The sequence below is a fragment of the Nestor notabilis genome, unplaced genomic scaffold (genome assembly GCF_000696875.1).
Source record: "Nestor notabilis isolate BGI_N333 unplaced genomic scaffold, ASM69687v1 scaffold9239, whole genome shotgun sequence".
Lineage (NCBI taxonomy): Eukaryota > Metazoa > Chordata > Aves > Psittaciformes > Psittacidae > Nestor > Nestor notabilis.
This window is the reverse complement of record NW_009943329.1, coordinates 1-22287: the sequence shown is the minus strand read 5'-3', so window position 1 is coordinate 22287 and position 22287 is coordinate 1. Positions and strand designations below refer to the sequence as shown.

Here is a 22287-nt window from a genome sequence, read left to right as displayed (position 1 = left end):
GAGTTTAGATGGTAGTCTGCTGTGTCCAAGGGCTATGAAGATATGGGAACTAGGATACTAGGAAAACAGCTAAGATTCTTCACGCTTTGCTGATTTTTGTTCTTTTTAGTATTTGGGAAGTTCTCATTCCCGTTCTGCGAGAAATTCTATATGGTGGTAGCCGTCTGACTCTGAACAGCTTCTTTGTGCTCCCATTGTGTATGAAGAACATTTCTACTTGTTTAGGGAGAAGAAGTACATGAGTAACTACAGTTAGCATTGTATAGTATTTGAACTTCTTAAAGATGCATTTCCGTGTAGGAGCTATAGGGGTAAGAATTTGGTGGAGGGCAATCTTGAGAAAAATAGGTAATCTGGCACAGGTTGCCCAGAGAAGCTGTGCCTGCTCCATCTCTGGCAGTGTTCAAGTCCAGGTTGCACAGGTCCGGGAGCAAACCTTCCCTAGTGGAAGGTGTCCCTGCCCATGGCAGGGGGGTTGGAGCTGGATGATCTTTAAGGTCGCTTCCAACTTGAACCATTCCATGATTCTGTGAAAGGCAGGATCTGTTTGTTTTTAATAGCTACTGTTTTAATAATTTCTTATAATCTGTAATACTTCATTTTATAATGACCAAAATGTCGTTTCTGCACACTTTCATCTAGAAATAAATCTTGAATGTAACAGGTGATTAATTTACCTGAAAGTTTTGCCTAAAAGAAAGTAACATAATGTGAGGAAGATTGATATACTAGTGAAACTAGCGATTTAGCGATTAGAAAGAGTTCTACATGTAAACCAGAACACTGGGTTCTTCAGTGTAGCATAATTAAATTTTTATTTTTTTTTTTTTTTTTTTTTACACCTCAGGGGACTGCATTTATTCCTTCACTTTATTTTATATTTTGTTTTTCCTTCTTTTGGCTGAGATTAAGACTGAGCCATTTAACATGGGTTCACTCTTCTTTTGTGTTAATACAAAGAAAACTTGTGGCTTATTAAAGCTTAAAAAACCTTGAGTCTCCTTTGATCCATAGATATTAACAAGTTAAAATGCAATGCCTCTGATTACTCTTTTTATATGTATTTTAAGAAGTTAACAGATCATACTAAACCAAAGCATTTCTTTCTACATAGAACTAAGCCTAGTACATAGCTGCACATTCCAATACCACCACAAACCCAGTAATTTAAGACTAGGAGGATACATTTCCGTCTGAGGGACATAACAGCAGAGTGTTGGTCCTTATCTCTCAAATGTAATGGTGACTATCTTTCAGTATCTCTTTCTTCCTGGCTTTGTGCCTGATTTTATTATATTTTATTTTTAAAAGGGGATGAGCAGTGCAGTCTTGAAGATACTGTAGTTTATTCCCGTATGTGCATTTGGCTTTATTTCGTCTGAACTATAACTATACTAAATATGTTTAATAACCTGGAATTAATGAGCCCTTTCATTTTGTACTTACTTTGGAGGCTGGTATGTAATTTTGCCTATTTACCAACAAAGACAAGCAAAAGCTGACTCCTAAAAATGGTTTCTTCATAGCTCATGTGCCTGCAGAACAGAAAGAATGAAAGTAGTTTGTTTTTTAAATTTTTTTCCCTTAATGGAAACTTACTGACCTGAGCAAGATACTAAAATAACTACCCAGGTGTACTAGGCTTTCCAAACCGATGAATTGATTTTTACTGTTACTTGCATTTTGTGCCAAACAGGCATGTGCCAAAGATGTCTTCAGCAGTTTGTTTTGATTCTTACACTCCCATGGTTCTGACATAACATAAAAATAGAGTTGTAAACTCATCAACGCTTCAGTAAAAGGTTTTGAATTTTTTTTGGTAAGGGGATTTTCATAAATAATTTAAGAAAATTAAAAGTTGAGAAGGGTGATAGCTGATGTTGTCTCTTCTCAAATCTGTCTCATAACTGCCATAATACTGGTGGGTTTTTTTGTTTTTTGTTTTTTTTTTTAAACTAAGCATTAGAAAGATAAATGTAAAACGTCGGGTTTCTTTCCCATATAGTACTATTACTTGCAGTGACAAGAAAGAATAAGGAAACTTTTTTATTGTTCTTGCCATGAGTAAATGATGAGAAACATACTTCACCAAAGAAGTTCAGCTTTGCAGAACCTAATGGTGCTGTTTCTTGTGCATGATAAAAATATTGTGAGCTGTTGGAATTAGATGAACAGCAATAATAAAGTTATCAAGTAAACTGTTTTATAGAGTATCTGAATAATATACATAATTTATCAGTGTTTTAGTTAAGATCTTATTTCTGTGCATATTGTTAATGTTATACATTCTCATTAATAGTAGAACAGCACGCACATCTGTCTGCATGCATTTGTGATCTTTGTAATACAGTCTGGTACTGAAAGTTAATAAAATGCTATATTAAATCTGAGTAAAAATTTTAAACATCATTCAATGCTGTTTCTCTTTAACTGCAGACCCTGCTACATGGAAAAATCCAAGACACCTTTCTAAAGGTTGCCTTTATCCACTTGCTCTTTCTCCCTATGCATAAAGTGCATGCTTATATACACTAATCACATACATTTCGTGGCACTTTATTGTTGTTTACACTTTTACTTTTACACTTTGGCTACTGTGTTGATTGATTATTTTGCTGAGTCTTGTGATCTGGTTGATTTTTAATTTTCTGACCTTGTTGCATTAGAATGAAATGATTTTTGCTTTTCTTCTGTGCCGTTGCTGCTTCATAGAATTTCCTGCACTTTTAATTCCCAAATCCTTAAAAAAAAATCTATTGATCAGCATCTTGAAATTCAACTGGAGTGGAAAAAATGCTTTGCAAGATTACTTGATTGTAGGTAAACAATGTGTTTGCCAAATGGCCACATTTCTTGTAGATTATTCTTCTAGAACCAGATTGCTGTATTGAGGAGCAGAGGGGAAATGACCACAGACTGAAAATTTGAAATGGAATTTATCACAACTACTTGGAAACCTAGTTGTGGAAGTGTCAGCATTTCACAGTGTGACTCAGACTGCTGCCCATACTACCAAGCAGGAACTGACAAAACGTTGCTATTTCTGGGACTGCTTTTGAATAGACCCAAGTCATTCTGGACATCAGTGGTGACTGGCAAGAGTTAAGATGTTTAGTCCTTGACAAATTTGGGAAGAGACATGTTCTCGTAAGACTTCATTGCTATGCAGAATTCTTATATATTTTCTGTTTGCTTGGTTTTCATTCTACAGGTTTTTCTAACTTTTTCTTTCAGCTGTAATTTGATCTCACTTGCATTGTAAAGGACAAGATGCTAAAAGTCAGTATTTATTTCAGGTTTTTTAACTATTGCTAGTAATTCTGTTTTCTGTTGCAAGCTGATATTTAATGGACTAGACCATTTCTGAAAAATGATAGAATAGCTATCATTTTTCAGACACTGACACTCGCTCAGTCACAATTAGGAAGGTGGACTTGTGCAAGAGAGGCAAATTAAAGAGTAGTGAGATGCAATGTTTAAATAAGGAGAATCATAAATGTATGCAATCATACAGCAGAATCATACAACAATACGCAGAATCATAAATGTGTGAGCTACTTAACATCTAACTGTAAAAAGCAGACTAAATTTTCTCTTGCTGCTTGGGGAAAAAAAATCGTATTGTAGTTTTCAACAAACAGGGTCTTGGAGAAACGTAAGTGAAAGATCTACTTCCTCATGTATCAATTCTTTGTTTTCAGAGATAGATGCTGCTGAGTGGGGTAAATTTCTTCACACCAAAAATAAGGTACGTTTACTTGGATGATGGAGTAGCAGTGTAATAAATACGCTACCGTATATATACTTAATTATATATCTTTTCCCTTGACTTTCCAAAAAAGGAGATTATTCTGCCTGCTATACTATGTTTCAGAATATTGAAGGTTTTCTGTTTTGCTTTTTATCAGTAGAAAACTTCTGAAAACATACTTTTAAATTCAAGATGGAAAGTTTATGAGTGGTTGTCTGCAGTGAGGGTCATAGATTCTGCCAAGTTATGTATCTTAATCCTTTTTGTGCTATTTTGTTAGGGTTTTTTTTTCTTTTTTTGTGTGTTGGCAAAATTAGAAAGGACATTGTAAAGACAAGGAAGTATATAATCACAAGTCATTTCAGTCTGTTGAAGAATTGGCTACTTGAGAGATCTATTAGAAAGCTATGACAAGGAAGGAAGAGCCTAACGAGCATCAGGGGGGGAGAAACAGGCTGAGATGACCTAGCACTTCAGTAAAAGAGTCAAAGCTTAAGCCTTTATTCCAAGAAAGTCATCTTTTTGTTGGCAGATGAATTTTGTTTATTACTTTAAACTGATTTCCTTACCTTCTAGAGAGTGCTAGTAATTGAAGGAAATCTAGAGAGGAATGCAGAGGAAACTGTGCAAGGGTAGCTCTGTGACAGAATATTTTGGATTGGTGCAAGGAGAATAGTATTGACAGGAGTGGATAAACTTTGAAAAATTAAACTGTCCTTGTTCTTCATGCTCGTAGAGATGAGAAAAGTTTCAGGCTACATGTTGTTTATTAACCTCAAAGGATTGCAACTAGATTTGAAATGGAATTAAGTGTTTGAAATTCTCTTTAGGTGAACACTATTTTATACCTTGTCTGACAGCAGTGGGTTAATAACTGTATCTCACAGTATTAATCAACAGATTATATACCAAGATTACAAATTCTGTAATTTTTAGCACTGTATTGCTGTTAGCATTACCTTAGGGGCTAATAGTCATTCGTATTTTTTTCTCACCTCCTGTGTACTGAGTTATAGAGTTTTTCAGTGTCTCTTGGAGAAGAGAACATTATTTTGCAATTGGGTAAGTGGATACTGCCTTTGATTTTTAAACAATTTTTTTCTTCCATACTTCAGATCTATACAGATTTTGATGAAATTCGTCAGGAAATAGAAAATGAAACAGAAAGGATTTCAGGAAATAATAAGGTAAATGTGGCACTGTCCATCTTTGTCTTGCTATAGATTCTTTTGCTGCTTAAACCTTTCTTCAACAGTTTTGGCAGCTAGAAGTGAAAAGCATTGAACTATTCTAATGAAGAACACAGTAATGCTGCTTGAGACTTTTTTTTTTCCCACTGAGTTTGTGAGATAAATGACTTCTGCTAAAAGAAAATGCAAAGAATTGCTGTTGCTTTACTTCAGAGCTTCCTTAATAATAGTGCAAAAAGTAAACTTTGAGTTAAACTTGTTTCCATTTTCCACATACATGGCTTTAAGTGCAATTAGAAAATTGAATATTCTATTCTTGCATATCTATATTACTGAAATGTAAAAGCGTTTATGCATTATACTGAGGGGGAAAACAGGGCTGCTTCCAGAGATGAAGGAATTGTGCAGATGTGGCTTTTTCTTCACCATATAGTTGTAATGTGCCTGATGGAAGAATTCTAGTATGAAACAACAGTTTTTGGCTTTCTGAAGGGTGCATTTACATAATCCAATACAGTGGTCAAATTTTATTATTATCTTTCTAGGGGATCAGTCCTGAACCTATTCATCTTAAGATTTTTTCATCTAATGTTGTAAATCTGACTCTTGTGGATTTACCTGGAATGACAAAGGTAAGATGCAGAATGCTTCTCTTCTGATTCACTGCAAACAGTGTATGTTCATACTTTGGCATTATTCTGTATTATTGAACAGCTCTCCTCAGGTTAAGTAGTTATATAAATTTGAGATGTCACCATCTTCTGGTGTAAGGTTTGGGTTCCTGGTGCTCCTTGCTGTTATAAAATGTAGATTTGCTTACGTTCTTCCTCTTCCTATGTACAACTGAGGGACTGGAAGCATGGTGCAGACTGCATGTTGTTTTAGTAGAAGAGGTAGCACTGGAAGTTTCAGAGTTGCACCTGTAGCTATAGATGGATAGTTGACAAGTTCGAAAATGTTTTCCCTGTTGTTTTTCCTTAAGTTGCTATGTGTATTTTGCATAAGAAGTTCTGTAAAGTAAGGATAACTAGAAAAAATGCTCAGGTCATGTTTATTCATGTTTTAGACTAAGTAATCTGTGGCACGAAGATGACAAATTGACTTCTTCCCTATGCCTGTGCATATGCACACCCCACTCTGCCAGTTAAGCAGGTGGTTCTTGGATACTAAGTCTTCTTAATAATGAGTTAGTTAATAAGTTCTTAACAACAGTATCAAAGAATTTGAATTGATTCTTATTTCTTTAAGGGTGGTTTTGATTTGTATACCTTTCAATATCTTTCTTTTCTTTCCTGTTTGTTGTGAAGGGGGAAGGAAAGGGCTGGAAAACTCACGGTGTAGGATATGAACTTTCAGTGAGTGGTCTCGCACAGGCATAAATACACAATTTTGAACAGTTCTACACTGTTTCATTTTCCTCTAGGTGCCTGTTGGTGATCAGCCTAAGGATATTGAACTTCAAATAAGAGAGCTAATCCTTCAATTCATCAGCAACCCAAATTCAATTATTCTGGCAGTCACAGCTGCTAACACAGACATGGCCACTTCAGAAGCACTTAAAATTGCACGGGAGGTGGATCCAGATGGTAAGGAGCAAGAAAAACTGGATCCTGTAATTCAACTTCTTTTTTTAAATTAAGTCCTAAAACTAAAGTTGTTTGAGCAAAAAGTAGTAAGAAAAACAAATGTCATTGCCTTTCCTAGAAAATGCAATTACTGTTTGCCTAAGGACTTCCTGACGAATTCTCTGCAACTTGGAGAATGCTGTGATGAATTAATATTGAATGGATTTCTATCTTACAAACAACTATTTTAGTAGTCATAGGCCAAATAACTATTTTAGTAGTCATAGGAGCCACTTCTGTTTCCAGAGCAGCAAAACGGCGTTACAGAATATTGGGAGTCTTGAGGTATGGTTTGTTTTTTTTGGTAGTTTACAGTGGTCTGTTAGGGTGAATTCATGCTTTAGTGTCCAAGGTTTTTTCTTTTAGTGGAGAGAATATGCTGTCCTGCAGCTAGTAATTGGCTGTCTAGCTGTTAGTCTAGTGACTTTTGGTAAGAATTAATTAACCCCTGTAAAAATGATCAGCTGTGACTTCTGGATCACTTCCCAAAATTTTAAACTCATGTTGCAGGATCTGTTGGAATAATGGTATGTAGTGAGAACCTGAAGTACTAAAGTGGGTAGGCTTTCTGACTTGCATTCATCTGAAAGTTTCAGGACCCAAAAAACTACTGATTTTCTTGAGGTAATGGTTTATTTTTACACCCTAAAAGTGTGTTATATTTTAAAGAAAAAGTTCTTGCCACTTTTTTTTTTTTTTTTTCCCAGACCCAAACACCTAGGAAATATCAGGGTCCCAGACAAATCCTCTGTCTGTGTTAACCTCCCTCTCTAGACGTGCAATATTTACCTATTTAGTGTGTTCAGGTCACATGTTCCTCCACTGTGTCCAATATGAAGCTTAGTTTTAATTCAGAAAACACTCAGTCACATATTCAATATAATATGTTTCATTAGCAAAATTAAATCCCCCAAAGCTTCTTCAGTAGATGGATTTCAAGCTGTTCAGTCTCTTGGGGCTTTGAGCCTGTGTATATGATGCAATGTGCTGAAAGTGGGCCTGTTGCCTCTGTTATAGCTTTTCCACTGGGTAGCAGTATTTCAAATACAGTTCCAAACAGATTGTCATTATGTCTGGTCCTAAGTACATGCTAGAAATACGTTCAGTCCACTCACAGTTGTGAGTCCCCTGGTTGCCATTTCTTAGTGTTCTCCACAAGTCCTTGGTAACACCTCTAACCTTGTGTAGTATGCAAAAATGTTTGTTGTAGTCAGTAGTGATTGTAATTTCAAACTGTATGGTGCCTAAAACTTTTTCTTTAACCAGGTATTTGAGGGGAACAGTACCTGGCAAATACTTTCTTAGACCACTGTTAATAAGGGGCTCCGGAGACAAATGCCACGTGTTCTTGCATTAGTCTCTGCTGGTTTGCGGTATGAAACTTCATGCATCTAAAGAGATTTTTGAATGATGAGTTTTAGCTTCACTTTTGATCAAGACAAAACATCCACGTTTTCTTCTTCATAGGTCGAAGAACCCTTGCTGTTATTACAAAATTGGATCTCATGGATGCTGGTACTGATGCTATGGATGTGCTCATGGGAAGGGTGATTCCAGTCAAACTTGGTATCATTGGAGTAGTGAACAGGTTGGTCTGGGCACATTGATGTTATTTTTTAAATCGTGTAAATACGAAGTGATGCTTTCTGCTTTTTATAACCATGAATACGGTTTTAAGAATAAGATGACTTGAAAGTGAAATAAACTTAAGAACAAGCAAGCAAGAAGCTTTTCAAAATCATGTCTGTCCTTATTCCATTCAACCAGCTGCTAATTTAGAAAGGAGAAGGGACGCTTCTTCTAAAAGAACGGTAGTGAAACCACTTCTTTCTGCTCGTTTTTTAGCTTGAGGGATTCTTGTAGTCAGCTGTTCATATTAGCAGTGATCCACTACAGATCTTGTGTGTATTAGTGCTAACTGCTTATAGAATCCTAGAATAGTTAGGATTGGAAAGGACCTTAAGATCATGTAGTTCCAGCCCTCCTGCCACAGGCAGGGACACCACACACTAAACCATGTCACCCAACGCTCCAACCAACCCGGCCTTGAAAACTGCCAGGGATGGAGCATTTATCACTTCTTTTGGGCAACCTCTTCCAGTGCCTCAACACCCTCACATAAAGATCTTCTTCCTTATATCTAACCTGAACTTCCCCTGTTTAAGTTTAAACCCATTACTCATTGTTTTATCACTACGGTTCCTAATGAAGAGTCCCTCTCCGGCATCCTTGTAGGCCTTCTTCAGAAAGTGGAAGGCTGCTATGAGGTCTCCACGCAGCCTTCTCTTCTCCAGGCTGAACAGCCCCAACTTTCTCAGCCTGTCTTCATATAGGAAGTGCTCCAGCCCCTTTATCATCCTCAAGGCCCTCCTCTGGACTTGCTCCAGCAGCTCCATGTCCTTTTTATGTTGAGGACACCAGAACTGTACACAGTACTCCAAGTGGGGTCTCATGAGAGCAGAGTAGAGAGGCAGGATCACTTCCTTCAACCTGCTGGTCACGCTTTTGTTGATGCAGCCCGGTATATATGTAGCTATCATACTGTTCACTTTGTTTTTTGCATTAGCTAGGTCAAATCCCATGTAGTTTTAATAAAAGCGTTGCTTAGTCTGTGTACAGATGCTACCCATACTGATTTGTTGACTGTGCTGCATGGAACAACAAATAAAACCCTTTATTGTCTAAGGAAGATGAGTTAGGTGCAGAATGCAAAAAGCAGCTGTTAGATATCCTGCCCCGACAAGCAAAAGTGAAAATTATTTTTACTTTGCATCTATTAACTAGTGTGTAACTCTTCCTTTTAACTTAAGGAGTCAGTTGGATATTAACAACAAGAAGAGCGTAGCTGATTCCATTCGTGATGAGTATGGTTTTCTTCAAAAGAAGTATCCTTCCCTAGCCAATCGAAATGGAACCAAGTATCTTGCTAGAACACTGAACAGGTATTGCATATTACATAAAGTAAAATAAATGTGTGCTTTTAAAGATACTCTAAGATATATATTGGTGTGTTAGAAATATGTGTAAACATTCATTTTTACCTTTTGTTTCTCTTTTGGTGCTATACAGTGATACATTAAGGAAAACTTTGGTTCCAAATTCATTTTCTGAATTTACTGTAATTTTCTGGAGTAAATGTTTTCCTTTGGTGATTATTTTCTGTCTTTTCTGTCTTTTAATGGAGATTATAAAGCTGAAACTTTTTCTCCCTTCTAATGAGGGACTGTTTTCCATTTTTAGACTGCTGATGCATCATATCAGGGATTGCTTGCCAGAACTGAAAACCAGAATCAATGTTTTAGCTGCTCAGTACCAGTCTCTACTAAACAGCTATGGGGAACCTGTTGAAGACAAAAGTGCCACTTTATTGCAGCTTATTACCAAATTCGCCACAGAATATTGTAACACTATTGAAGGAACAGCAAAATACATAGAGACTTCAGAGCTGTAAGTACTAAGTGGTTTTCTAGAATATTGACTGAGCAATTAGATGGATGCGGTGGCTCTTGATGGCTTTCCTTGGTAATACTACTATACTAGAACCTAATATACTCAAAAAAGTTTGATTCCAGACTGTTTGCAATGAGAGCCTTTTTCTTGTTTGCTACTTCAGTTGTTGTTTTATTATTTCAGATGCGGTGGAGCCAGAATCTGTTATATTTTTCATGAGACTTTTGGAAGGACTTTAGAATCTGTTGACCCACTGGGTGGCCTTAACACAATTGATATTCTGACTGCCATTAGAAATGCCACTGTGAGTGTTCTGTATTTCTAAGTGTTGTTGCTGTACCTTGGCTTTGAAGATAAGGTTTCAACTAATTATGCTCCTTCAGTCCTATGAATTAACGATCTTGGCTGAATTAGTTAATACGGAGAGGTTGAATCCTGCTTATTGGTATTTTAAGTGGAAAAATTACCATATGCAATTTTGCAGCCATTAGGCTATATGGAATAAGCTTAAAGCAAATGCTTACTCCTACTTATAGGCTGAAAGCTCATGCCCAGCTTTGGCAGTGCTATGCTGAAGCTATTTTATGTTACAGAAATGGTGATCGAAGACTGCCTCAATTATTTTGCGTTAAGTAATTTTGTTAATTATGAAGATTCAGGCTGAGATGTATGGGCTAGGACAAGTTCAGCTATTTTAATTCTATGTAAGGACACAACTCTTCAGTAGTTGAGTGTTCACGTGACAGATTTGGTGTCTTGTGAATATGGGAATTGGTGTTGCTGAGAATTAACAGAGTAAGTTCACTTTTAAATTCTGTAGTATATAGAATGTTCACTCCGTAGAGCTTGACTCTGGATGTCAAACACTTATGCCTGCTCTTGTACTGTGTCCTTTTAGGTGTGGACAGACAGGTTTCTGCATGGTCAGTAGCTACTCTAAATTTAGAGTGTGTTAGGTACTCTGCGGCAATGATCTGTGTGCATGCTTTTATTCGTCTGTAAATGTAAAATGTCAGACGGCATTTAGTAACATAGAAGTCTTGTCATTTATGTGACATATCTTTGTGTTTCTAAAGCTCATTAAATTAAAAAAAAAAGGAAATTTCAGGTCAAAAATGTTTTACGTATACCTAAGCATTGGTCTATATGGTCATAAATTAAATTATTCCCAAACACTGTAAATCAGTGAAACAGTAGTATGATTATACTTAACAGAAAACCTACCTATCTTGCAGTAAGAATTGTATGCCCAGGACTGTCAGACTTTTCTTTCTGAAGTTAGGAAGAGGATGTCTTTGCCTTTATGATTAGTAAGTTCATTTAAACTTGGATCCACAAATGTGGAAAGATTTGTCATAGTTTTAAGCCTAGAATGACGTTAGCAGGTGGAAAGGTTCAAAATTCTAGGATGCTGGCTAATGATTATTTAATAAAGAGTTTCTCTTAAAGATAACAACTATATTTTATAACTTTTATATTTAGATATTCTTGTCACATATTTTACTCTTAAGGCCCTTTCTGAGTGTTCTTTTGGGTGCAAGCACTGTGACCTGGTTTATTCTGGGCTTCACCAGCTATTACTACTTGGATATTTTAATACAGGATTTAACAGCTTTTCCCCTCCTTATGAACCCAGGGTCCCCGTCCTGCCTTGTTTGTTCCTGAAGTCTCATTTGAATTGCTGGTAAAAAGGCAAATCAAACGTTTAGAAGAACCTAGCTTGCGCTGTGTGGAGCTAGTTCATGAAGAAATGCAGAGGATTATCCAGCATTGTAGTAATTACAGTACACAGGTAAAATTGCATGAATAGAATTATGTTGTAGTTATCGGGCTTTTTTTCTCCCCACTTCCCTAAGAAATGCTAGAAGTCTCATCAATGAATTTTTGTTTTGTTTTTAGGAATTATTGAGGTTTCCTAAATTGCACGATGCCATAGTTGAAGTAGTAACCTGTCTTCTGCGTAGAAGACTTCCTGTCACAAATGAAATGGTAATTTACCATCTACTATAATTTTGATGGAAAAAGTGTGTGTTTTCTGGAATCTTTCTTCATGCTTCTGTTTGCTCTGTAATGCCGAGAACCCAGATTATTAAAGAAAACTTCTATTTGTTGAATAGCTAGGTATTTAATATCTACATGGTTTGAAATTTCCTCTATATTAAGAGTTAGTTACATAAAAAAACAGCAAAGGGGTGTAGGGAGCCCTCATCATCCTATTGTCCTCTGTGTTTCAATTTGCCAAGAAGAATGCTATGAAAATTTGGATGTAACATCTTCTAGTCTTTCTCATGTAGGTATATTTCCCTCCCTTGTAACAGAAGCTGCACATTTACTGTAGAGTTCAGGATGCAGAGATGAAAATTAAATTATAGTCCTTGCTCTGTGTGTTTTGGAGATAAATCAACACAAAATGTCGTTCTTCCTTATGATGCCTTTTAGCTAGTGAAAACTAAAACTTCTAAGTTTGAGTAAATGTATTTTAATATAAAAGTCTGCTTTAGGCTGCTTATTGGGGATGAAACAAAGTGTTTCAGCTATTGACTGTCTGTGTGTTTGATGAGAAAAGCAAAAATCTTTTTGTATGCTCATTATCCCCCATATTGAGCCATCTCTCACTGGGTCAAACGTTATGTGGCTTGTCGCTGAAGGCTGAATAGTTAGCTCACTTCATTACTATATAGCTTATTAAATTGCTGTAAATTGTTTTGTTTATTGCTGGAGAGGGGTCAGGTTGATGAAGCAAACGAGTTAAACTGATGTAACATCCAAAACAGCTGAAGGTCTGAATGTATTGCGATGAATGAATGAATGAATTCGTTTCTTGCCTTCTGGATCAGAACTTTAATGTCTTTGGGTCTTTTGCTATGGACAGTTTAACTATGCTTTTTAAGATTGTAGGTCCTTTCTCTTCACTAGCATTAGATTTACTCACAGAATTTTTGAACTCTGAATCACGTTGCGTTGCAGGTTCATAATCTAGTGGCCATTGAGTTAGCTTATATCAATACCAAACATCCAGACTTTGCTGATGCCTGTGGGTTAATGAATAACAACATAGAGGTAAGAAAATACCTTCTCTTAAAAAGTCTTTTGACTTCTTTAAGCGAGAGCCTAAATAATTGGTAAAAGAACAAATGCCTCAATTCATTTCATTGAAACATGGTTCTACATTTTTAAGTCTAAAAATGTGATGTATTACAAATATGGTGTATATTCTTGTGACCTGTTGATTTGTTAGATTTCTGTAACATATTACATTCAGTAACAGTGGTTGATATTTCACTGAAAACAATTCTGCTTGTATTTCTGTCTGGAAAACAAGATGGACATTTAATTGAGTATTTGCTATTAAATGAGATTTTTGGAAGAGAAACCTTAAATAGACAGTTGTGAAATACTCTTTAATGTTGAATTAACTGCATTTTGTTTCTGCCATAATGTATTAATAGCTATAATGTTCGTCTCATTTGCAAAAGGATACTGCAATATTTTTTTTCTCTGTTCAGATTCTAATTTGTGTGCCCTTTCAGCGCTGTTCTTGAATCTCTGTCTTAACACACTTCAGTCTCCCTAAGACGATTCTCTCCATTAATCTCTTACAAGCCATATAAAGTTTAGTAATATCTTTATTTTCAGACTCAGCTTTGAGAATACTTGTTGCTGCCATCATCTTAGAGAAGTAATTGTTCTACAACTGATCTGCTCAATTCATTCTTGCAGTCTGATTTTCTTGCAGTACTTCATCTGGCTAAGAGCTCACTAATATTCTTCTGTTCCCCTGCTCTGCTTATCAAATGCATTCTTTCATAGTAGTGTTCTTTTTTAAAATCCTTATGTTATCATTTCTGCTCTTTAGTTTTAACATTTAACTTTTTTCTATACATAAATTTTGTATTGACTGGGTATGCAATTGAATTAGCTTTGGTAGACTACTCTTGAATTGAATTCAGGAACAACGTGTGTGCAAACTGCCATGAGTTCAAACATTAGGACATTGTGAAGTTGAACATATGAGATTATTGTATTATCATGTGTTACTTAAACTGGTTCCTTCCCAACATTTTCCTGAACTGGACATTGAAATTTTTGAAGAAACAAAGCACATAAAGCATCTTATCCTTATTCAGTGGGCAGTTAATTTCAAGAAAAATCAGATCTTTGTCCTGATTGCTACACAGCCAAACTGTGTAGCTTTGATCTTGTTTTTTTAAAGGCTCTAGTTTTGATTACTGAGCATGGTGCAAAAGGTTTTGCAAAACTTTTTATATTGAGAATTTACCCTTGACCAGGTAATCAGAGGATTTTTATCCAAATAATTGAGGTTTTCATAGGGTCATAGTATGACTACGTGACACTGGATGAAATGAAATTACTAGTGTTTGTCTCTAAAATGTAAGTCATCTGTAAAATACAAATCTTGCATATGTGTTGATACAGAGTAATACATAATTGAGGTCTTGCTGGATTGTTTTTAAAGGAACAAAGGCGTAACAGATTAGCCCGGGAATTGCCTTCTGCTGTGCCACGAGACAAGGTAAGTAGATGTTGGTTTTATTTATTCATTTAAAGTTTAATGGATTCTCCTTTGATCCAATCGAAGTATTAGAAACTTTGATATGCTGCACTAGTAACGATCTTGGCAGCTTCCAGGTATTGCCTTTTTTCTTTCCATTTCATATAGAAGTGAATGTTATTTTTCCTTCTTCCAAATATGCCATTTTTGGCAGGTTTTAAATCTGGGATTTCTGAGGGCTTGCATATTTACATTAATATTACACTTGCTTGAAAGTCATCTGAGGTACGGTTTAAGGTGTCAGCAGATGTTAAAGAGGGAGGCAGAGCCTGCATATTTAAATTTATGCCCAAGACACTGATTTAGAAAAATAAATTGTTTATAATATTCACTGTGCCACATAGTGACTTGGTGGCTTGTTCGTGGGGTTTTTTTAAGTTGCTCTTAAAACTGCAATTTATTGCAGTCTTGTTTCCTTTAGAAGAAGATGGTGGAGGTGGCATTTTCAGTTGATCATCATAAACTAGTAATGTATTTTGTATCTGGAGCTTGCTTAGTTTTACCAGGTTTTGGGATTAGTTCAATGAGAAGTAAGTACGTGGGTGGAAGAACCAAGTGTCGTGGAAAATGTTGCTTGGCTGCAGACCTGAATGGTCTGACAATCAGCTGGAATTTTAGACAATTAGGTACTTAATATTATATGAAGTATTTAGAATCCAAATACACGGAATATACTTTAAGGTACTTACAGCATGTAAAAGGAGTTACTACAGCTGATAGAAATTGGTTCATTAAGTTTGTTAGCTTAAAAAGTGAGGCAAAGTCACAGGATGGATCTAATATTACTGCCTTTAATCAGTAGAAGCCAGCTGATGGATGAACTAGGAATTTAAGGTAACTACCTAGAGATTGTTTTCAGTGCTCTTTTATCCTTCTTTTTATGGACTTCATAGTTGTGTCATCAGTGTAGGAGCTGAAATGAAATTGAAGGCTAAATAAACCAAAAGTCTCTTAACTTTTGTCTTGGAGATGCTTTTCTTTTGTTCTGCTTATATTAATGTTTTGCTTTCAAATTCAACATATTTCCTTTTCTGGATTTTTAAAGTTGTTAGTAGGTAAAAGTGTATGAAATTTGCTAGGTAGATTTGGTGGTCAGTTGAATTTTTATTTTTTTTTTTCCCTCCCTTTCCTGCATTTTTTACCTCCCTTAGTCTACTAAAGCTCCAGGTGCATTGACACCTGCTTCCCAGGAGACTGTTACTGCTACTTCTGCTGAGGCTGATGGCAAGGTCTGTCTCAATTTTTTTCCTATAAGCACTGCATGCACATTTCTATTGTGGTCCACCACAGACGGAATGGAAAGCAGTTTGTATCTAGTGCTCTGTCTCTGATACAGTATGCCCTACAGAGTATAGACTACTTGGCATTCCTGATTTTAGTATGTGCAGTGGTAGGTAAAGATGTGCCGTTAGGTGGCAAAGTCACTGCTTTCTGTTTGAACTCTTGGTTGCAATATATTGTGGTGCAAGTACACAGCATAATTTGCCTCAGACTGTAGTCAACAGATTGTTTGGTGCAACAGTATTGTAATCAGAAGTGTTCAGCATGGTTGTTAAACTGCATGTTTTTAATGTGTTGACAGTTAAAGAAGGAGAACAGAAGATAAGCTAAAAATGTGAGTTTCCTGCTTCCTGCAGGGAATCTTTATAGGCTTTGTTCAAACTGAACCTTCTTTTTGTTGTTCCATGTAATTGGCTGGTCCCTGGTTTACTTACATTTGTGAAATGTGTTCTGTAGTGGTTTTTTACACTTAGGTGTGCTGTCTCTCATGTTAAAATAACAGCTCATTACTGGAAAGATTTTTTTTTTTTTTTTGCTAATTGCTTTCACTTGGAGTCAGAAAAGATGGGTAGTCACAAGTTTGGGTATTAGGAGTACCAAGAGGACTTGAGCTTTCTGCCTCATTGCATACACACATTCAGCTTCTAGTGCAAAGCTGCCACTTCTGTCCTGAACAAAGTACTTAAAATCTTGTGAGTAGTAGAATTTTAACTGTTCCTTTTGTCCTAGTTTAGAGGTTCTGATATGCTGCAAACATCAAGAAGAAATCAAGAGCTACTGTGAGGATATTGTTGTGACATATGTTGCAGGAAGCTGCCGAATTTGGTTTAATTTGCGTTTCCCACAATAACTGTCCTTTACTAGGTAGTATGTACTCGCCATTCTTTGTCTGGTGAAAGATAGTAGTTTAATTTCTGAAACTACTTTGGAGACCGAGGAGGTTCCACGGTAATGCTGAATGAGAGTGGCATAAGGATTTTTGCCGTTTTGAATAGCTGTCTTGCAATCAGAAATAGTGTAATGGAGCTTTTCTCCTAGTGGTTCCCTCTTACTAGCAGAGGTTGATTTGAATTCTTACAGTGTATTTTTTACACTGCCTCTGAACAGCTGCACAATTTTAAGAAAATTTTGATGTGCACAGTTTAGCAGGGTTTCCTCCCAGTATGCAACTGTTGGTGTTCTATTTGCCATGCTTCATTTCTTGCTCTTTTTTTTTTTTTTTTTTTTTTTTTTTTTTTTTTGGTTTTTTTTTTTCCCTGTGTTTTTTTTTTTTCTTTTTTTTTTTTTTTTTTTTTTTTTTTTTAAGACTCAATATAGCCTGTGGTGTTTTCACTGTTAACACAATACATAAGTTTAATTTCCTCCTATATCTGAAACAAGGCATAAGTAGTAGTAGTAGTTCAGAGCCTTGAATGACCTTTTTTTTTGTTTTGCAAACATTTGCAATATGCACAATAGATTTTAAAGCACAGGAGTAAATAGAACAGATATGAGGCTTATGGAAAGGTATAGAATAAAAGTTACCACTAGTCCATATCAAAATAAACTGGGAGTTTTAGTTGTTGTTGTTTTGTGTGTTTGGGGATTTTTTTTTTTTTCTTTTTTGTTTTGGGTTGGGTTGGGTTTTTTTTTGTTTTTTTTTTTTTTCATAATACTAATTTATCCTGTGGTGGATACCATCTGCTAATAATTCTTTCATCCAGTGATTCCTGATGGTTAATAGTTGGGTGTTGCATCCTTTTCTCAGGAGATCAGCGAGTCATTCTTTGTCTGGAACTTTCCAGGAACTCTCATCTTCCAGAGAATGGGGATTTTTGTTTTGTTTTGATTTGGTTTGGTACAAAAAAAACCCTTCTGGAAATTGAGGTCTAGGAGCACAAATATGTTCATAGCTATAGTACTTGGAAACATAAATGTGCGTAATATTTTAATTTTTAGCTGTTATTGCAAGAAACTTCAGTTTATATTTAAATAAAATACCAAAGGATTTAAAGTGGTGATCTTCAAAACATACTTTCAGAATGATCCTGATAGTGTAGGTTCTGTTGCTCCAAGAATGTGTGGTATAAGCTGAAAGATTTAGGAAGACCATTCCATATTTCGGAATTGATTTATAGACCCTTACAATGCTGGGGAGCTTCTCTACGTGAAGGTTTTTCATACGATTATCAGGAAGAATAAGAGTTTTAAAAGCCGCCTTCTCATTGATGCTTCGTGTCAGCTGTAAGTGGCAAAGGGAAAATAAAGGTGAAGACTGTGAAGAATAGAATGAAGGGAATATACGTATGAAAATCTCGTTTTTAGTGAGTCTTACCTATAGCTTTGTAATAGTAGATTTAATTAGACATTGCTTTGTAGTGCCCAAGTCCTAACTCTCCAATGTTTTTTCATTGTGCTGTTTGTGCAGGCTGCTCCTGGAGCAGGAGATACATCCCAGGAGCCTGGAACAGGCAACTGGAGAGGAATGCTGAAGTCAAAAGCAGAAGAGACATCGTCAGAGGAAAAATCCAAGCCAGCTGCAGCCCTACCTGCTAGTCCTCAAAAAGGGCATGCTGTAAACCTGTTAGATGTGGTGAGTCATGAAAGACAAATACCTTCTCTTCATAGTTCAGGCTCAGGAAAGAAAACATCTAAATCCAGATCTTGTAACTTTGCTACTAATAGATATCTTTGTAAATAATTACCAGTATAGGGACAGAGAGTTCCAGCCAGTGCCTCTGCTTTCCTCCTTGCCCAATTCTTTATCTTTCCCCCCTCCAGTTTCAGCTTACAATTTGGGATAATTAAGGCAAGTGAACTTGTCTAAATTGCTCTCTGTACAGAGATAAATCTAAGGTCATGTCTCAATTCAAACTCCTGCTCTGTTTTTTCTGAAGTTGGCATTTCTATATTAGAGGAAAAGAATCGTTAAAGACAAAAACCACTTAAGTTTAAAACAGATGTTGATCTTTTAAGTGTTTGGGGAGCTTAGTTGCTTTAGTGAGCTTTTAAAAAATAGTGGTGCCTTCTGACCTGTGTTTCACAGATCTGGATTTTGAAATGTCTCTAATTTTATTGCTGAAGAGTTAGAGGTTTGTTGCAAGACAGGTTACATTCATCAGACTAAAAGAGCGTATTTTAGGCTCCACAGTTTTGAGTTTTATTTACTTATGCAAATGAACAAAATTGGTAAACTGAGGTTTTTCAATTTTTTATATAGCCTGTACCTGTTGCACGCAAGCTTTCTGCCCGGGAGCAACGAGATTGTGAAGTGATTGAAAGACTTATTAAATCTTACTTCCTTATTGTCAGGAAGAACATTCAGGACAGGTAAAACAAAACTTCCTGGAAATGTTGAAGCCATACAATGTTGTGATATCTCAAGAGTCATGTATAGAATCTTGTTATATTATCATGTTCTTAATGTCTGTAAGCAGAGAGAAAATACAATTTTGGTTTTTTAGAAGGGGCAGCAGTAGTAAAACTTGACCATTCTCAGAATTAAGAAGCCTGAAGAAGCACTTGTTTTCTCAAATGGTTTGAGCTCTGTGTTATATTAAGTAAGTAAAAGGTTTAGTTAATTTGTTAGCAGATACCTGCTTTTCTGGAGGATACTGCAATTCACATGGATGATTTGCAGCAAAAAAAATGGAATAAACTCTATGTGCTGTGTAGCCCTGGCAGAACTTAGCTTTGCCGTCCTGGTATTTCAAAGGGGAAGGTCAAATAGTAACTATCATGGCTAAGCCTTCTAGTACTTAACTGTAAGGTTGGAAATAGCATAAAAGTAATGTTTCTGCTGTGTGCAACTATGGAAAATGCCTTTAAACTTTTGTTTAACAATTGTCATACTTTTTTAAGGAAGAATGAAAACTTCACTTGACTTGTCTTTGTGTGTGTGTGTATATATAAAAAATATGGGAAATTTGGGAGGAAATGCAGGAATCTGGAAACCAGGTTTAGAGCAGATTTGTGAGGCCACAGAAGTCTTATTCTATCCAGCAAGCTAATATGCTCCTTGATACAGTTTTGAGTATTTCATGGCAGGGAATTAATGTCAACATGCATGGTCCTTGTCAAGTTAATTCTGCTGTGACAATTGCAGCACTCTGACAATGATCAAAAACTCTTGAACTGGGCATGAAAATTACTTTCATTTAGATCTAGGGCTATGGGTACATGAGAAGAGTGATGTGGTCACTACTTAATGAGTCAGTACTGGTTATATGTCAACTGCCAGTCCACTCTAGTTGCAAAATGCTGCTGCTAAGAATTACACCAACAAGGTTGTAGGAACTAACACGTTTTATTTTTCTATTGGGAACAACTTGCAGTGTATTTATTGTCAGTTACTGTCAGTCTGATGAAATAACCTGATGTTGTGGTTTAAAGCCAGCTGGTAACCCAGAACCATGCAGCTGCTCGCTCACTGCCCCCCTTTTCCGCTCCATCCAGGTGGGACGGGGAGGAGAATCGAAAGAATGTAAACCCCAAGAACAGTCCAGTAACTAAAATACAACCTAAAACTACAACTATGGCTGATAATGATAAGGGAAATAACAAGAGGAGAGAATATAAAACTAAAAAGGGAAAGGAAAAAAACAGTAAACACAAATGATGCACAGTTGCTCACCACCTGTTGATCAATGCCCAGCCTGATGCAAGCAGTGATCCATCCCTGCCGACTGACTCCCCTCAGTTTATATACTGGGTGTGACATGCTGTGGTATGGAATGCCCCTTTGGCCAGTTTGGGTCAGGTGTCCTGTCTCTGCTTCCTCCCGAAGCCTTGTGCTCCTCCTCAATGGCAGAGCATTGAGACTGAGAAGTCCTTGATAAGGTGAGCATTACTTAGTGACAACTAAAAACATTGGTGTTTTATCAGTGTTGTTCTCAGGCTAGAGTCAAAACCACAGCACTGCACCAGCTACTAAGGAGAAAAATAACTGTTACAGCAGAACCTGAGACACCTGAGCTGCACTAACTCACTTTTTGACCCTGAGATTTTGGTACTGCGTTAGTATGATGATTTGATTTTGCCAATATTCATGTAAATATTTTCCCCCACTCCTTCAGAAAAATACTGCTGTGCATGTCCTAACTCCCTAAGAAAATCAGGTTATGCTAGATGCAACACTTGGAATTCTTCTAAGGGAGCTTACTGGCATGGAAATCAAAGCTCAGACAGTGGCTTCTTTCAGGTGTCTTAGCCTGACATAAAGCTTAAGTGTTGCTTTACAGATTCTATAGTGTTTTTCTGAGGGATTGTTGCTGCCTGCATCCGTTCCAGACAAATATATTTTTCACACTCCATCTCCAATCACAGTTTTAATTTGCTCTCATGTTATGCTCTTGGATATCAGAGATAATATGGCCCAGTGTTTGAACAGTGATCGTGTTTCCAGTTCATCTGCTAAGTAAGATCAAATACATTCATTCTTTCTTTGCCTCTTTCCTTTCTCACTTATATGTTAAGACTGATTTTAGGGTTGAAAGACTTAGCTTTTTGTCATGCCTAGCACAGTGGAGACTCAGGTTGGTTTCTAGTAAGCTAAGTAATTTATTCTGACTTTTTATGCAATATCTATATCCATGGTCTTTACAGCTATCCTATTTGGAAGAAAATCAACAGTTCTTAAATTGCACAAGATACTGTATTTACTTGAGAGATAGTTTTTATTTATGATGTTGCTAAATTCCTGATGGTTTGAGCCAAGGTTGTGTGTAGCTACTTGCTCACACTGTGCATTCTTCAATCTAGCCCAGAGCTGGTTTTGAATAATCCTTTCTGAAAAAGCAATCTTTTTGTGCTTGCAGTGTGCCAAAAGCAGTGATGCATTTTCTGGTGAACCACGTGAAAGATACTCTTCAGAGCGAGCTGGTAGGCCAGCTATATAAATCCTTATTGCTGGATGACCTTCTGACGGAATCTGAGGACATGGCACAGCGCAGGAAAGAGGCAGCTGACATGCTAAAGGTATTAAAAACATCAGGAACTCATGGGAGTAGTTGAATAAGTTGAAGCCATATAAATGTGAGATTTTTTTTTTTTAAGACTTGCTTTCCTTTTTTCTTTGCTGCATATAATGTATGCCACTGTATTACTTCTCTCTTAGAAGAATTAAAAGCAATATGTGAGCAGAAAGTGTCATGTAGATTGAGTACTTGGGAAGAGGTGACTTAAACTATAATTCGGACAGAAAGCAGAAGCTCTAAGCTGGTGTTATTATCAATTATACATTTGGTTTTAATAATTTGCTTTGATTTAACTTTATAGTTTTCAGCAGTTCTCTGTTGGGGGATTAAGCTTACAGTATTTTAAGTCCTGTTCATGTTTGTGCTTCACACAGAGCCTACTGGCCAATGGCTGGTGTATCTAGACAGTACCCTGTAGTATGAACAGTGGAATGTTGGGACTTAGTTATGATGACCCCTGTGT

At 36.5% G+C, this 22287-nt stretch overlaps 1 protein-coding gene across 1 annotated transcript in view; it reads left to right on the top strand.

Moving 5' to 3' along the window:
* Window positions 1-21861, top strand: part of DNM1L (dynamin 1-like) — a gene marked incomplete at its 5' end in the record, with an annotated part of 26545 nt that extends 4684 nt beyond the window's left edge. The window contains 16 exons of the mRNA XM_010021876.1: window positions 3702-3748; window positions 4867-4938; window positions 5487-5573; window positions 6365-6527; window positions 8034-8154; window positions 9377-9508; window positions 9807-10013; window positions 10200-10320; window positions 11653-11808; window positions 11916-12005; window positions 12984-13076; window positions 14494-14550; window positions 15741-15818; window positions 18278-18442; window positions 19070-19179; window positions 21666-21861. Coding sequence (XP_010020178.1) covers window positions 3702-3748; window positions 4867-4938; window positions 5487-5573; window positions 6365-6527; window positions 8034-8154; window positions 9377-9508; window positions 9807-10013; window positions 10200-10320; window positions 11653-11808; window positions 11916-12005; window positions 12984-13076; window positions 14494-14550; window positions 15741-15818; window positions 18278-18442; window positions 19070-19179; window positions 21666-21861 — 1895 coding nt within the window. The remainder of the gene's footprint in view (window positions 1-3701; window positions 3749-4866; window positions 4939-5486; window positions 5574-6364; window positions 6528-8033; window positions 8155-9376; window positions 9509-9806; window positions 10014-10199; window positions 10321-11652; window positions 11809-11915; window positions 12006-12983; window positions 13077-14493; window positions 14551-15740; window positions 15819-18277; window positions 18443-19069; window positions 19180-21665) is intronic.
* Between the last annotated feature and the right edge of the window lie 426 nt (window positions 21862-22287).